Source organism: Rhinolophus ferrumequinum, chromosome 13, assembly GCF_004115265.2.
Source record: "Rhinolophus ferrumequinum isolate MPI-CBG mRhiFer1 chromosome 13, mRhiFer1_v1.p, whole genome shotgun sequence".
NCBI classification, from domain to species: Eukaryota; Metazoa; Chordata; class Mammalia; order Chiroptera; family Rhinolophidae; genus Rhinolophus; species Rhinolophus ferrumequinum.
The window spans coordinates 3,927,554-3,941,388 of record NC_046296.1 but is presented as its reverse complement, the minus strand read 5'-3'; the positions used below and the strand labels follow the sequence as shown (position 1 = coordinate 3,941,388).

Genomic DNA, 13,835 nt, shown 5'->3' with positions numbered 1-13,835 from the left:
TTGAGCAGCTCCCACCCAAAATTATTCTTTAAAAGTTCATTCATTTAAAAATTGTATATGACTTAAGTAAAGTATGAACATGTTTAGGCACATTGCAAGCATTCAACTGTTGTTAGTTACCTCCTGTCCTTAAAAGAGCAAAAATTAAAGATATGCATAATGAAACAAAATGGAAGATATTTATTTCATGTATGCCATATATTCCTCTTTTGCAAGAAATAGCAAACTTTATTCTTTCCCCTTCTCTCTATCCCATATCCAATGTCAAGGAGGCTCTTTGAAGAAAAAATTAACTTATCAAGTGTAATTGCGCACTCTTAAAGACGTATCTGGGCTCAGACACACTGCATCCAAATTCCTGATCTGTATTCTTGATGGCTTGGTGGCCATCATCAAATTCCTTAATCTTTCCCAGCCTCAATTTCCCCATTCATAAAATTAGGATAATAACACATTGCTTATGGGTTTTCTGTGAGAATTACATGGAATCACCTATGTGAAATGTCAAAACAAATAAAAGCTTAGTAGATGGAGTATCATTATTATTATTAAACATTGTCATGTTTTCTTGAATACTGATTTAAGTGGATATATTTAACTTAGTCATATAAATCTAGCTGGAGAAACCTTAAGGAGTCTTATTTCCAACCATGATGTGTGTGTGTGTGTGTGTGTGTGTGTGTGTGTGTGTGTGTGTGTATATATATATATATATATATATATATGTTTTTTTTTAAAGAACCCTAATTGACATTTTCAGTTTCTTGTAATGTTACATCCAGGACTCCCAATTTTGTTCTTCTCAGTTGCACCAAAGACTACAAAAGATTCTCTGTTAATGATGGAAAATAAACAGTTTCTTTGGAAACAAGCCTTCATCATGCACGAGTTTATAGATTTATGTCCAGTTCTTTGATTAGAAAAAAGAGAAAAAGCCTTTTCTTGAGTCAGAAATGTTTCTCAAACCACTATAGAATAACAATTATGACTCTCCATTTTTTATTTTTATTGCTGGGTTGAAAAAGATGACTCTCTACAATGCCTACACCAGGAGGATATTATTCCACAAATAAGGGCTCAGCGTGACATTTATGAGAAAGCGGGGGTCCTCCTGTGCAAAGCTGATTGGTGCTCAGCCAACGGGCTCCAGGGCGTCGCAAATAAAGGCACCTTCTTTACTGGGTTTATCAGCTGCAGGTCAGAGGGTTGCCTCTTGCCTGTGGAACTTCAAGAAATGCTCAACTAGCAGCACACATCTGTGACCAGCAAAGAGAAACCGGACTTTGAAAATGAGACATCTTCTTCTCCAATTCCCTTCCATCTTAGCCATCTATTGCTTCTGCCTACTACAGATTCCCTCCTCAGGTAAGGGGACTCCTTCATCAGACCCCAGTTGGCCTGAGCTCTAAGAAAGACTGAGACAGACCTTGATCTTTCAGGGCAGTTCTGGAGGGAGGCAAACTTTATTCCCTCACATACCCCCATTTCCACCTTTTCAATTTCTGGCTTCTCATTTGTGTCTAACCTTTCAGACGGTGGACAGAGCTAGATGCTGCAGCGTTTTAGCAGAATAAACTTTCCCCATGTGGAACTGTCTTTAAACAGCGCCTATCCCAGGGCTTTCCTGAGGATGTACTGCTGAAACTGTGAGGGGTAGGAGTTGGGCAAATCCCAACTTCTTAGCCATTTGTGCTCCCAGAATCTTGAAGAGACAGAACAAGAGATGGTAGAATTGAATTTACAGTCCCAAGGACTGGGGGTTGAGGGCACAGGAAAAAGGAATCTTTTCATAGCCCTTTTGTGGGCTCCCAGGAAGCGGATCCCAAAGAGCCCAGGGAAGACCCCATGGCTTCGTGGGTGGGTGCGCTGTCCGAGGTGCTGACCAAACACTGGTGTTGCTTCATCAACTTCTGAGAACAGTGCGTTTGTAGGGAACCAGGGATAGGATATAGGGTCAGTAGTCTGAATCCATTACCCATCTCCAGGTAACCCTCCATTTGATGTGGGGAAGGATGTGGTGGCAGAACAGCTATGGTTGGAAACACGAACTATTTCAAAATTTTAGATTTTTCTATTAGAATTTTGATTTAAGGGGGTAGAAAATCTTTGAAGATATTCAAACAGAAAATGTATTTCAAACAGAATTTTTTTTTTGCCATTTCCTATAGTGTAATCACAAAACCTAGGCATTGCAAGAAACTGTGGAGGTCCTTTGGTTAACCTCCCAGGGAGAGCAGGGATCGCCTCTATGGCTTGCCTCTTTGATTACTTTCAGTGACACTCAACTCACTACCAGCCTAAGACAGCCAGTAGCTGCCTCCTCTGGGCCCCAACAGAATCTCCCTTAAACCTTTGTAAATTTGTTATTACCTTTCTTTATCTGTTTATATATTTATATTCACCTCCCTCGTCTATGTTCCCTGAGGGTAAGGTCCCTATGGTCTTTATCATTGTATAGTTAATCCAGTACCTTTTCATAAATCCTTATAGGATTGGCTTGAACTAAGTTGCATTTTTGAGTGGCAACAATCATCAAAAACTTCTATACACTAAGCTGAAATCTGATCACATGTAACTTCTAACCATTAGCTCTAGTTCTGCCATTTGGGCATATACAAAATAAGACTAAGTTCAGGGTTTTGTATTTATCCCATTTAATTCCATCTGGTTAATTTTGATCTATCCAGTTCATTTTTTTCAGTTGCAATATTAGCTATTCCTACAAGTGTTGTATCACATGCAAATGGAAAGAAGGCTTCATTTAAGGCTGACTGGTACAGGATCCATCTGCATGCTGGTAGCAACCTTCCTCATAACTCCACCCCGGGAGAGTCTGATGAAGAAGATGAACAGGCATCCATATTTCCTAAACGTTCCAAGAGTGATTCTGACACATAATACTTTTTGACACCATTTCCTGATATTCCATCCTTATGAATTCTATCAATTTACAAATTAAGTCGTTACACAGACATTTTTGCCTTTTTTTTTCTTTGACTTGCTCATTCTTGTACTGTTAACTCCTGGTAAATTTTAAAAAACATGCTATTTTTAATTAATTTTGATACAAATCTCAGATTGGCTAGTGGTAGGTAGACTATTTCTTTGTCAATCCTATTTTAACAACATTGTATTTATAGAATCTCTATGTTTTTCATGGTATGGATTTAACAGTTAATTTAAAAGAGGCTATGGCCTCTTTTCTCCTAATTGATATTTTTATGATTTCTCACAATAGGATTTCCTCGATCTTTAGCTGCGTCTCCAGATGGCTTGGATATGGTGCAACTTGAGGTACATTGTTGTTCAGAATGTGAGGTTTTTATTTAGTCTTGGCCTTGAAAATACCATGTGGATAAGGTTCACTTAAAACTATTTTAAGACCAGCTTCTTGGCTACAGCAGGACTCACTGCTGTCATTTTTATGGCCTCATGTAAGGCGTCCTGAGACTGATGTTGAAATTCACTGCCCGTGTGTGAAAAGATAATGCAAGGTTCATAAACAGGACAACTTTAGAGTTTTATGTGTTATAATAGAATTCTATTGGCTAAGGGATTTATACTTATCTTTAATTAATTTTCTTATTTCTTTTTTAGCGGCTGGCATATTGGGCAACTCTTTCTAGCCAACCTAAGGTAAAAAATATATATACATATAATTCTTTTAGTTATAACAGTGTACATATTTATGTTGTAACTGATCTCTGTAATAACCACATTGTTTTGCTACCTACATGAGAATTTTGTGTGAGTGTGTGTGTAAGAATATAGTTTTAGAAAATAACAAGTGAATCTCTTAAATATAAATTCTGTAAAATATTTGTAGTTCATCTGCAGTCTTACAATGATCATAATCACATATACATGTCTAATTACATTATTTGTTTATGTCATAACTTACATTACAAATTGATATACTAGTTCTCCAAAACCATGATCTTATGTAAAGGACCTGTTGTCAGTAACTATATTAACCACAACGTAAACATTTCAATGGATACAAAGTAAATGTTGATTCAATAGAGGGTGGTATGAAGGTCGTGTCCATGATTCTTAGCATAGACTGTATGTTTTCACCTTTGCCACATCTCCTCTTCCCTCACCTCCCCCAGCCCACAGCTTACCAAGATCCAGCTACGCTGAACTTCTCACTATTCCCCACATGCACCAGGCTCTTACGTCTTTGCACAGGATTTTTCTTTGCTGGCTGTGGTTAACAGCCCAGGCTCTACAATAAAAGTACCTGGGTTCAAAACCCGCATTTACTTATCCTTAGCTAGTTTCTTAATCACTCTGTATCTCAGTTTCCCCATCTGTGATATGGGAATAATAGTCTTATGAGCCTGACAATATTATTGTGAGGATTGTTTTGATATTTGTGAAATGTTTCCAACAGGGCCTAGAACATGGAAAGTGACAGCATTTAGGTGCTAGCTGTCACCATTATCTCTCGATGCAACTCATTTTTATTCTTCAAGACTCAAACATCACTTTCTCTCTTAAACTTCATAAATATGCCATGCCGTTTTCTTATTTTCAGTTTACCTTATGCACAGAGCTTACCTTATGCACAGTTTACCTTATGCACAGTTTACCTTATGCACAGAGTAGTTTATGCATATGTTTGAAGACAGTTGTCATCTCTCATCTGTAGAACTAATCTTTACCACCTTGCTACTCAGAACAAAAATTCAGGGCGAGAACTCAGAATTCTCCATCTCCTTGCAACGGCCTCCTCGCCTCACACCGAAGGGGCTTCCCTATCCCTCACGTGAAGGCTGTGAGCAAGTCCCCTACGTAAGCAGAGGAAGTGGAAGTGTGGCTGTCACATGTGCTACCTGCATATTGTGTTGTGTGATTCCCCACATGCAAAGGCCCACTTGAAATGAATTTCCTTCCACTGTCTCCATTTCTCCAAAGCTGATCCTGTTCATTGTTTCCAACTGCAGGAGAACAAAGCATTGCTCATGAACAAAACTACCAATATTTTAGAGCTAGTCATAGAGAGACTGGGCTGACCTTTGGCATGTCACTTCCTCTCCTGGGGCTTTGGTTTCCTCAACTAGCCAATGTCTAGATGAGTGACCCAAATCCACTTCCAGTCATGATGTCCAGAAGTCCAGGTCTGTGTCTCCAGGGAGCTCTTATCTCAAGACCACTCAGAAAGCATTCCATTATGCTATGTAATGACACCTGCAAAACTCTTCGTGTTTTGTGTTTCTGGTTATGACTCTGGATCAGAAGAAGTTTTTATGGGGAAAAGGGCAACAGATTCTTGTGAACACAGACCTACTCGTCATCCATTCACAGAAGGTATTTATTGAAAGCGTGCCACGACAAAAGTGCCTGCTCTCATGGAACGTATATTCTGGTTAGGGAAATGGTAAGAAGATGGGCAAGTAAACTTTAACATGTTCTGTTTTCTCTAAAAAGAGAACATTACAGCAAGGAAGGTATATATAAAACGTTGACAGTGATGTTTAGTAACTGGAAAAACATCTTCATATTCCTTTTTATTTTTGGGACTGAAAAGTTAATGTGTAAAATTGATGAACATGGTATTAAAAAAAACAAACAATTGTGTGCCCAGTGAGTTTTCAGAACACACACACACACACACAGAGAGAGAGAGAGAGAGAGAGAGAGAGAGAGAGAGAGAGAGAGAGCTATCAGCTTGTTCCACTACAAAAGCTCTCCACAAAGTTTGCAGGAAAATGTAATCATATTCACAACAACACAATTAGAAATGTTATTAAAAACCTTCATTTCTGTCTTAATTGAAGTTTGAGCCGATTGAGAATATTTAATTGTGAATGATCAATAACAGCCAGATCAGCACATTTAACAGTCGTCCCCAGTAATCATCTCTAGCAATTTTAGAAAATGTAGACATAGAACTCTGTGCTTTGTTTGGTAAGAGGCCTTCCTCACAGCATCCCGGGTGCAGTGTGCTGCCTACACAGCTCTTCCTGGGCTTTCATCTAAGCAGATAAGGGCAAGGTGGTGCTCTAACAGGGACTTAGAAACGAAGAAAAGGCTGTGCTTTCTGCAAGAACACTGAAGGTTCATGTAGAAAGCTTTGAGGAAAGAAGTTTTAGGGAAAAAGGTCAATCTGAACCAACCTTTTTTTCTTAAAGCTGAAGTCTAGGGCACACCCTGCAGCAAATTAAATAATCACAATCGTTATTTTATTCCAACCCTTAGTCAGATGGGGTTATCTAGGAATTGATTATGGTATTACTTCTATGCATCATAGGATATGCTCTCCACGCAAAGACTGAAAAGGTAAAATGCGATTAAATTTTAAAATAATGATGTATTGCTGGAACTTTTTTCTCTTGTAAGATCCAGTATCAACTATATAGTCTTATTAAGTCTGTGTAACGAATGTGTCTTCAGCTTGCCAGTTTATTTCCTAGTATTCAGGTAAATCTAATAAGGTCTGTTGTGTAACTTACACTGAAAGCCTTGTCAGTTGCCCACCCCAGTAAAACTCCATGTAACTTACCCTCACAATTCTCTTCCCAGGATAAACACGACATATACAAAAGGGTGAGTACTGCCCAGCCAAGTAGTAAGGACATGCAACTTCCACTTTCTAGGAAGTGACACTCCATACTAAAATCAACTTTTGTTCTCTTATTCAGTTTTTATTTCACTACTCCCGAACTCAGGAGCCAACACGTCCAGTTAAAATTGGGGTCAGTATTGTATCATAATCATCTTTCTGTAAAAGTCCCTGTCCTCTGCATGCCTGTTCTCCCTTCCTTATTAATATGCACAGATCAGTAGAAAAGCAGGGGGCCTCCGACACTCTCTGTCAATAGCTTCCAAGGTGCCTTTTCCTGGGGCTGCAAGGAGTATGGGTCTCCCTCTCTGGAGTGCAAGTGGGGGAGGCTGACAGATCTAAAAAGCTAGAGAATAAATTATGGAAAAGGAAAAATAAGTAAGAAATAACTTTTTATAATACACTCAAACAGATGTACAAGAAGACCGTGGCAAATACTACGGAGGTCTATTTATGTGGTTCCATGTAACCTTCTGTGTTTTTAAATTTTGAAAAGTGCTTTGAGAAGTGTAAAGCACCTTACCCCCTGTAGTGATCCATGGATTTGCATCTTCCATGACCATCAAGGGCGTGTGTGTGCTAGGCTAATAATAAGCATCACGTCTAACTTTCTTAGTATAAACTTGAGTTACCCTCGGGAGCAGGTTGTGTAAGTGAATTTCTGCAAGGTATGATTTGAGGAATATTAGGAAGATCATAGAATGAAATCAATTCAGGTGCCCTGTCAGAGCACCTGAAATTTTACCATTAGAAAGTCACTTATTTATATAATCAAGGCTTTCCAAATCTTCAAGAAGATGCTTAAGAGACAAATACCTAACAAAGTGTTTCTTTCCCTGAGAGGCAAAGACTCATCAGTAGTACAGGTTCAGGAATGGGGAATCCAGTAATGATGGTTATATTATCAAGAAGGACCAAAGACACTGCAAAGGGACAAAGCACAACGGAGGGGAAAGATAAACCTGTTCTGTGGCACAAGTTAACTTTACTGCGAGCCACACTACTCAGGGAGAATTCACAGGACTAGATAAGACCCGGGTGTTATGTCTGAGTGTGTGCGGGCAGTCACAGACACGTACAGGAAAATCAAATGCATCCAGGAGAGAGGGTTAGGGGTGCCGCCCTGCGGGCTGGTGCCTTCGATTAGGAGAGCGCACGTGGGGAGTGAGAAAAGATCTGTGTGGAGATGCTTCTTCAGAACAACTCCACACCAAAGGGCGGAATGAATGCAGTCAATGCAGATGGAAAGTCTGATGTATCCTAAGGGAATATATTTAAGTGATGAGTTGGAATTGAAACCTGCTGTCAAGGCAGGTGATTCTTTATTGAAAACATAAAATGTCAAGCTTAGGCTGGGAAATGGATTTTGTTCTGAAAATGAAACCCATTTGTAAGGGAGTGAGTGGAAAGGATGCACATAACCCCAGGCTATGTCCCAGTGCTGAGTCTGACGCTCACAGCCCCTCTATGTTGCAGTTTCCTCCTGTGCACCCTTTAATGCGTCTGGCCGCCAAGCTCGCCAATGGGAGGATGAAAAGACTTCTACAGCGCGTATGTGCTTTTTTCTTTTTTTTCCCAACTTGGTTTCCTCTTTATTGATGTGCTTCTTACCTTCCCCCCACAATTTCAGTCCCTTCCATCTACCCCAAAAAGATAGTGATTGGGGTTCTGAGCCCCTCGGGCAGTTAGAAAGGGAACAGAAACCAAAACAATCACTGGATGTGACAGAGATTGATAGTCAAGAAGTCTAAAGCAGAGTAGTGAGAAAGGTGGTATAAAAGGGGGAAGAAAGAAGAAAGGGGAGGTACCAGAGGCCGTCTCCCTCCATTAACCCTCCTGCTAAGAGGGTCTGGAAAGGAGCCTCAAACATTAGGAAGTGCAGGTCCTGAAGGGAGGTAGTGCTTGAGCCTGAAGGAGGACGTGGTCCAGGAAGTGGGGCCACCTCTCTCTCTGTAGTATGGGACACCCCTCCCCCCACTGCAGGGGCAGCAGCTTCACAGACCATAGACATTTTCGTCACTGTATGCAATGTACAGAAAGAAGTCTTCTTCGTGCTGTTCCTGGTATAGCTGACCCATCGAGGCACTGGTGGGTGGAATGACAGTGTTGACAAAGAAAAACAAGGCATCCTCAGCTCGGAGATAAATTCGATTCCTGATCAAGAAGTAGAGCCGACATGCTTTTTTCCTCCACTGTGTTTTATGCCACTAAAAGTTCACTTAAGCGGGGTAAAGGCGTGTCCTCGCCTTGGGGCTCACTTGCATCCTCTCCAGGAATCTAAGTCTCCCCCTCGGGAAGGCCCTTTGACCTTGCACAAGTTCCTTAACCTTGGAGCCTCAGTCTCCTTTGTGGAATCTTCCTTATATGCTGGCCCAGCATAGTTCCATCCTCTCCTCTTCTGAGCTCTTCATCCACGTTTTAGCTTTTGTGTTGATGTCTCTCTTTCACTGTCCCTTCCTCTTCCTCTTGGCATGAACGTTTACGTTGGTGATATCTCTGCTTCCCATTGCTTCTGTCCATATTAAGTTTAGAAATTGCCAGTTTCCGTAGTAGCTGAACATGTTCAGAATCTTAATCAAGGTTTTGTTGCATGATATTGAGAGAGATAGATAGAGAGAGAGAGAGAGAGAGAGAGAGAGAGAGAGAGAGAGAGAGAGAAAGAAAAGGAAGAAAGAGAGGAAGGGAGGGATGAGAGAAAGAAAGGAAGGAAGGAAGGAAGGGAGGAAGGAAGAAGGGAGGGAGGGAGGGAGGAAGGAAAGAAAGGAAGAGAAAAATGAAAGAAAACTTCTTTTGGACACTGTGAGCCCACGTTGGGTGACCAACTCATCCCAGTGTGCCTAGGACTTCCCTGGTTTGAGCTCTGAAAGTCCCAAGACCCCAGGAAACTGCTCAGTTCCTGAGAAATCAGTTGGTCATCCTAAGCCCAGGAAGCAGTTTCTCTGATTTGCTGCTAACCCCAGCTTTCCAGGTTGAATCTTAGGCCACATCCATAGGCAAAGACAATCTGCAGAAGCTGAAATGGCTTATCCTGGAACCTGTGCCTAAACCAGGGGCCAATTTCAGGTTGAGTCTGCTGGGAAGAGGAAGCAAATACCGTGGTACCTCGGTTTTTTAATGTAATCCCTTCTGGAAGTCCGTTCGAGTTTTGAAACGTTCAAAAACCGAGGCACGGGTTCCCCATAGAAAGTGATGCAAAATGGATTAATCCATTCCAGACCTTTAAATCAACCCCTAAAACTGCAAAATTAGCATGAATTTTACTATCTAATGATACCATAGATCCATAAAATTTACAGCATTCATAAACCCAAATGTTCGTCAACAGAGACGTTTGAAAACCGAGTTACTACTGTATAACACCATCCTGGATGCAAATGGAACTCAATCAAGGAAGCACGCTGGCCTTCCTTAACAGAAACTGAAATTGGCTACATGGTTAGCTGCTCTCCTGAGCTGCTACTTTGCACCTGACTTCTGGCTGCCTTAGAGTGGAACCAGAGAGGTGCAGGACCACAGCAGAACGACTGCAAGCCTCGAGCATGCGGTTCCTGCTAAAGTAACCCATGTCTCATTCCCTCGCAGGATTCAAGGGCTGTGGCAGTGGACTTTATCAAAAAGGTATGGGAGCCGTGTGGAGAATAACCCCCCTCCCACAAGAAAGAGCAAGGAGTGAAGGACAGGGAAGCGCTTGGAGCTGGGCAGACTTGCAGCCTCTTTAGACCACTTCTGGAAAGAACTGGTCTCCCAGTATGTCCCTGAAAATCTTCTCTGAGGCTGAGCATTTAATTTTAGGTTTCCCTGGGCTTGTCCCGGGGCCGAAAGGGATCACGGGACAACCCTCTGGCTGTGAATGCTTCATCTCTAGTCTTGCAGATGAGTACAATTCCTGGAATTTTATTTCTCTGGCTCAGGGGACTACATGCCAGTTGTACCACCTTGGGGAGAGGTATGACAAGTGGCGCAGACCCCATACACCAGTGCTTCTCCCAGTAGACAATGCATCATCAAACCCTGGGGGCCTTGTTAAAATCTAGAGATTCAGCAGGAGCCTGAGAAGGTGCATTTCTAGCAAGTTCCCCGGTGGGATTGATGCTTTTGGTCTGAGGACCACATTTGGAAAACCACTGCCACAGACACCTTTCAGAGACCTCGGGCACAACGTGTTGCATAATGCTTTGTGTTTTTTGTTGCAGGGTCATGCTGCCACCTGGGGACGACCGTTTTTCCTTTTCAGGGTATACCATGTTTCCTCTTCTCTGTTCTTAACCCTACTTTCCTCCTGCCACCCCAATTATGGATTTCCTGCAGAATGAGTCCAGCCAGACCACCCCTGAAAAATGGTGAACAATTTTGGGGACTCTCTCACCCTTTACTTAGTGGGGGACTCTCAAAGTCTCCTCCTACAAACAATCCTTGTAAAGGAAAAGGGTCCACCAGGACACAGGCTGAGAGTACCAGGACTCGGACACAGGGACTGGAGGTGGGAGTTCTGCTGATGGACAGACACGCAGGCCAACCAGAGTCTGAGTCCGTGCAGGTTCTGGATACCTGGCTCCAAAACACACTGGCAAGAGGAGTCTAAGCGCCATTTTCTCCTTTTTCCCAGGCACTTGGAGCCTCTTGCCAAGGTCACGGAGTTAGAGAGTTGCCTTTTAGTTTTTGACTGGCCAGTCACTAGCTATGCTTCACCCCCTAGATCTTCAGCATTTGCATCAGAAAACTGTGCAATCGTACTGGACTTGGGCCCTACCAACTGCATTCTGTGGGTCACTGGTGCTAAGGGATGCTATGCAAAGATCAAATAAGATTGAAAACACGGCACCCCACATTCTTGAAGGTTTACAATGTCTGCCAGTGTGTCCCGTGGGAAACATCCTGTTTAACTTGACTTAATTATACGTTGTTTCCCAAATTTTTTTGTCCATGGAAATGCTTCCCACCCCCATGTACCTTTTTGACCTGCATGACCTATTAGTGGTTGTTCTCTGGAAATTACTTTGAGAAACAGTGGGTCTGTATGATGTCTTTAGGGTGAGAAGTCCTGTGAGGAGTAGTTTGAGGACCATCCTGCCACATAAACAGAGGCTAAGGGGTGGAGTGGTGGGGTGGGGACAGTGTCTGGGCTGGGGGAGCAGCAGAGGTCCTGCTACTCTGCCGTACAAGACCTACAGACCAGCACATGGCTGGGGCTCACCAGGGGAGCCCCCAAGGAGACTGCTGACATCTTAGGAGAACAAGGCCTTAGGGCCCGTAGAGAAAGGATAGGAAACCAAGAAACAGGGGTTGCAGGCGGTTTTGTCTCAGTGTCTGTAAGCTGCTCCTTTTTGTTTTTTCCAGCCAAGGAATGGAAGAAACACTGAAGATCACACTCAGTAGGATAGTCCAAGGTCAGCTCATTGCAGCTTTTCTCCTCCAAGCAAACGGTAACTGTCTGACTGGGGGGAGTGAGAGGCAGTGTAAGGGGCGATAGTTCAAAGAAAGGGGGGCCACGTGGAACCCCCGTGGACCTTTCTTGCTCTCAGAACCGCAGATCCCCCACCAACCTGGCAGAAGCAACCTGCCCCAGGCAAACACTGCGCTTCGCATCAGGCCGGCTCTTTGCAAGTGTGCAGACCCCAGCAGTAGCTGGGAGGGGCTGAAAGCTCCAGCCAATGCCCGGTGACTTCTCCCCTGGCCCTTCTGATAGGAAACAACCACCCTGGCACGCTTGCTTGGGAGGCTAGCGTATCTCCCTACCATGGCACACTTCAGAGTACAGCCAGCCTAGGCCATTCCCTCCATTCAGTGATGCTCTGATTCCCGAGTTTCAGTCTGGGGAGATTGCTGGCCTTTGGGTCTGTGGAAACTGAAGTCCACGCCCACGGGTAGGTCTGGGCCTCCTCTGTCTCTCATGATGATGTGAGTCCCAGAGATATGAGGCCTGTGGCAGCATCACAGCCTTCCTCCGGGGGCCTGACCCTGATCTGCCAGCAGCCGCCCAGGCCCTGCAGGCCAAGGTGACAGAGCTGCCCAGGTGACAAAGGGAAGGTGTTCCCTAAGGCCATGGCACGCACACAGACCTAATGGGCTAATAAGACACAGCAAAACCAAATCTTATAAGGACCTACGATTATGGGCATTTATGACACGTCAAATTGAGGTATAATTTAATAATGTTATATATTCACATGCCTGTGGGGTCTCGTCTCGATTCTGAGAATGGTTTCATCTGAGTTGTACATTTTTCTTTTCTTTTTCAGAGTTCAGTGGCAAAGGGGAGCTGGATCAGAAGAGGCAACCCAGCAGTTATGTTGAACAAACGTCAAATTTCTCTCTGTCAGCAATATTTAAAGATGATTCTCTTGCTCTGTACTCACTAGAATATTCAGTTGTATAAAGAATAAAGTAGCACTGACACATTTTCATGTCTTATTGGAAAGTCTTGGGGGAGAGATCAGTCCATTTTTAAAATGGTGTTACATGTATATTTTTTTTAAATACTGTTTTGGGGTATTGTTTTAGCATGCCCCAACCATCTTGTTATTATTGAGAATTGAGCACATGAGCTTAGGACGGACTGGGTGCCTTTAAATCCTGACTCCTCCGCTTTTTAGCTGGGGACCTTGACCTTGGGCTGTTCCCTTCCCACCGCTGTGCCTCAGAGGCTCCTCCACAGTAAAATGGGGTTGGTCATAACAGCACCTTCGCATAGCGTTTGTGACGCCTGAGGAGAGGTCTGTGGAAGGGGCTTAGCATGGTGGCACACAGCAGGCACTCAACAGTGTTGTCTTGAATTACACTCCACAGATGATTTTCACTTCACAAATACTACCAAAGGGACTTGCCGTAACGAAAGCTGCTGCTATTGCTGACCAAGGGCTTGAGGTCACGGCATTAAGTTAACGCATAACAACTCCAGGCTCCTCGAGGAACCATAAGGCTCACACCTTTACCTCTCAGGCTCCTCTATAAATAGTATATGATTTCCCTAAGATTGTCCAAAGGAGTACATGGTGACGCAGAAGGTGGGCATGCAATGCAATGAGGGACCCTAATGATACATGCAATGAACCTCAACTGCACCGAGCCTTCCTTTAGGGCGCAACAGTGGGTGCTTCTATTAATCTTCATAGCCCTGCTACGTATTGTATTTGAGTCATGCTAGTTACTGCAACAGATAAATCTCAGAATCTTGGTGGCTTAATCCATCAGAATTTCCTTTCCAGCTCTCCCAGAGTCCATGGCAAGTGTTCCTAGCTCAGAGTCCAAGTTCCTTCCACATGGTAGT

The 13,835-nt window shown here is 43.2% G+C and overlaps 1 protein-coding gene across 1 annotated transcript; it reads left to right on the top strand.

Moving 5' to 3' along the window:
• The first annotated feature begins 1,256 nt into the window (after positions 1–1,256).
• Positions 1,257–12,868, top strand: NMS (neuromedin S). The gene is made up of 10 exons (XM_033125614.1): positions 1,257–1,365; positions 3,239–3,294; positions 3,598–3,636; positions 6,529–6,552; positions 6,648–6,701; positions 8,045–8,119; positions 10,151–10,186; positions 10,762–10,803; positions 11,906–11,991; positions 12,808–12,868. Exons 1-9 carry the CDS (start codon positions 1,290–1,292, stop codon positions 11,942–11,944), a joined length of 441 nt encoding a protein of 146 aa, XP_032981505.1. The 5' UTR covers positions 1,257–1,289; the 3' UTR covers positions 11,945–11,991; positions 12,808–12,868.
• The last annotated feature ends 967 nt before the right edge of the window (positions 12,869–13,835 follow it).

Coding starts and splice junctions, on each gene's coding strand:
- NMS (XM_033125614.1), top strand. CDS start 1,290: ATGAGACATCTTCTTCTCCAATTCCCTTCCATCTTAGCCATCTATTGC. Junction 6,553..6,647: donor AACACGACATATACAAAAGG/GTGAGTACTGCC, acceptor TCTCTTATTCAG/TTTTTATTTCACTACTCCCG. Junction 6,702..8,044: donor CACGTCCAGTTAAAATTGGG/GTCAGTATTGTA, acceptor TCTATGTTGCAG/TTTCCTCCTGTGCACCCTTT.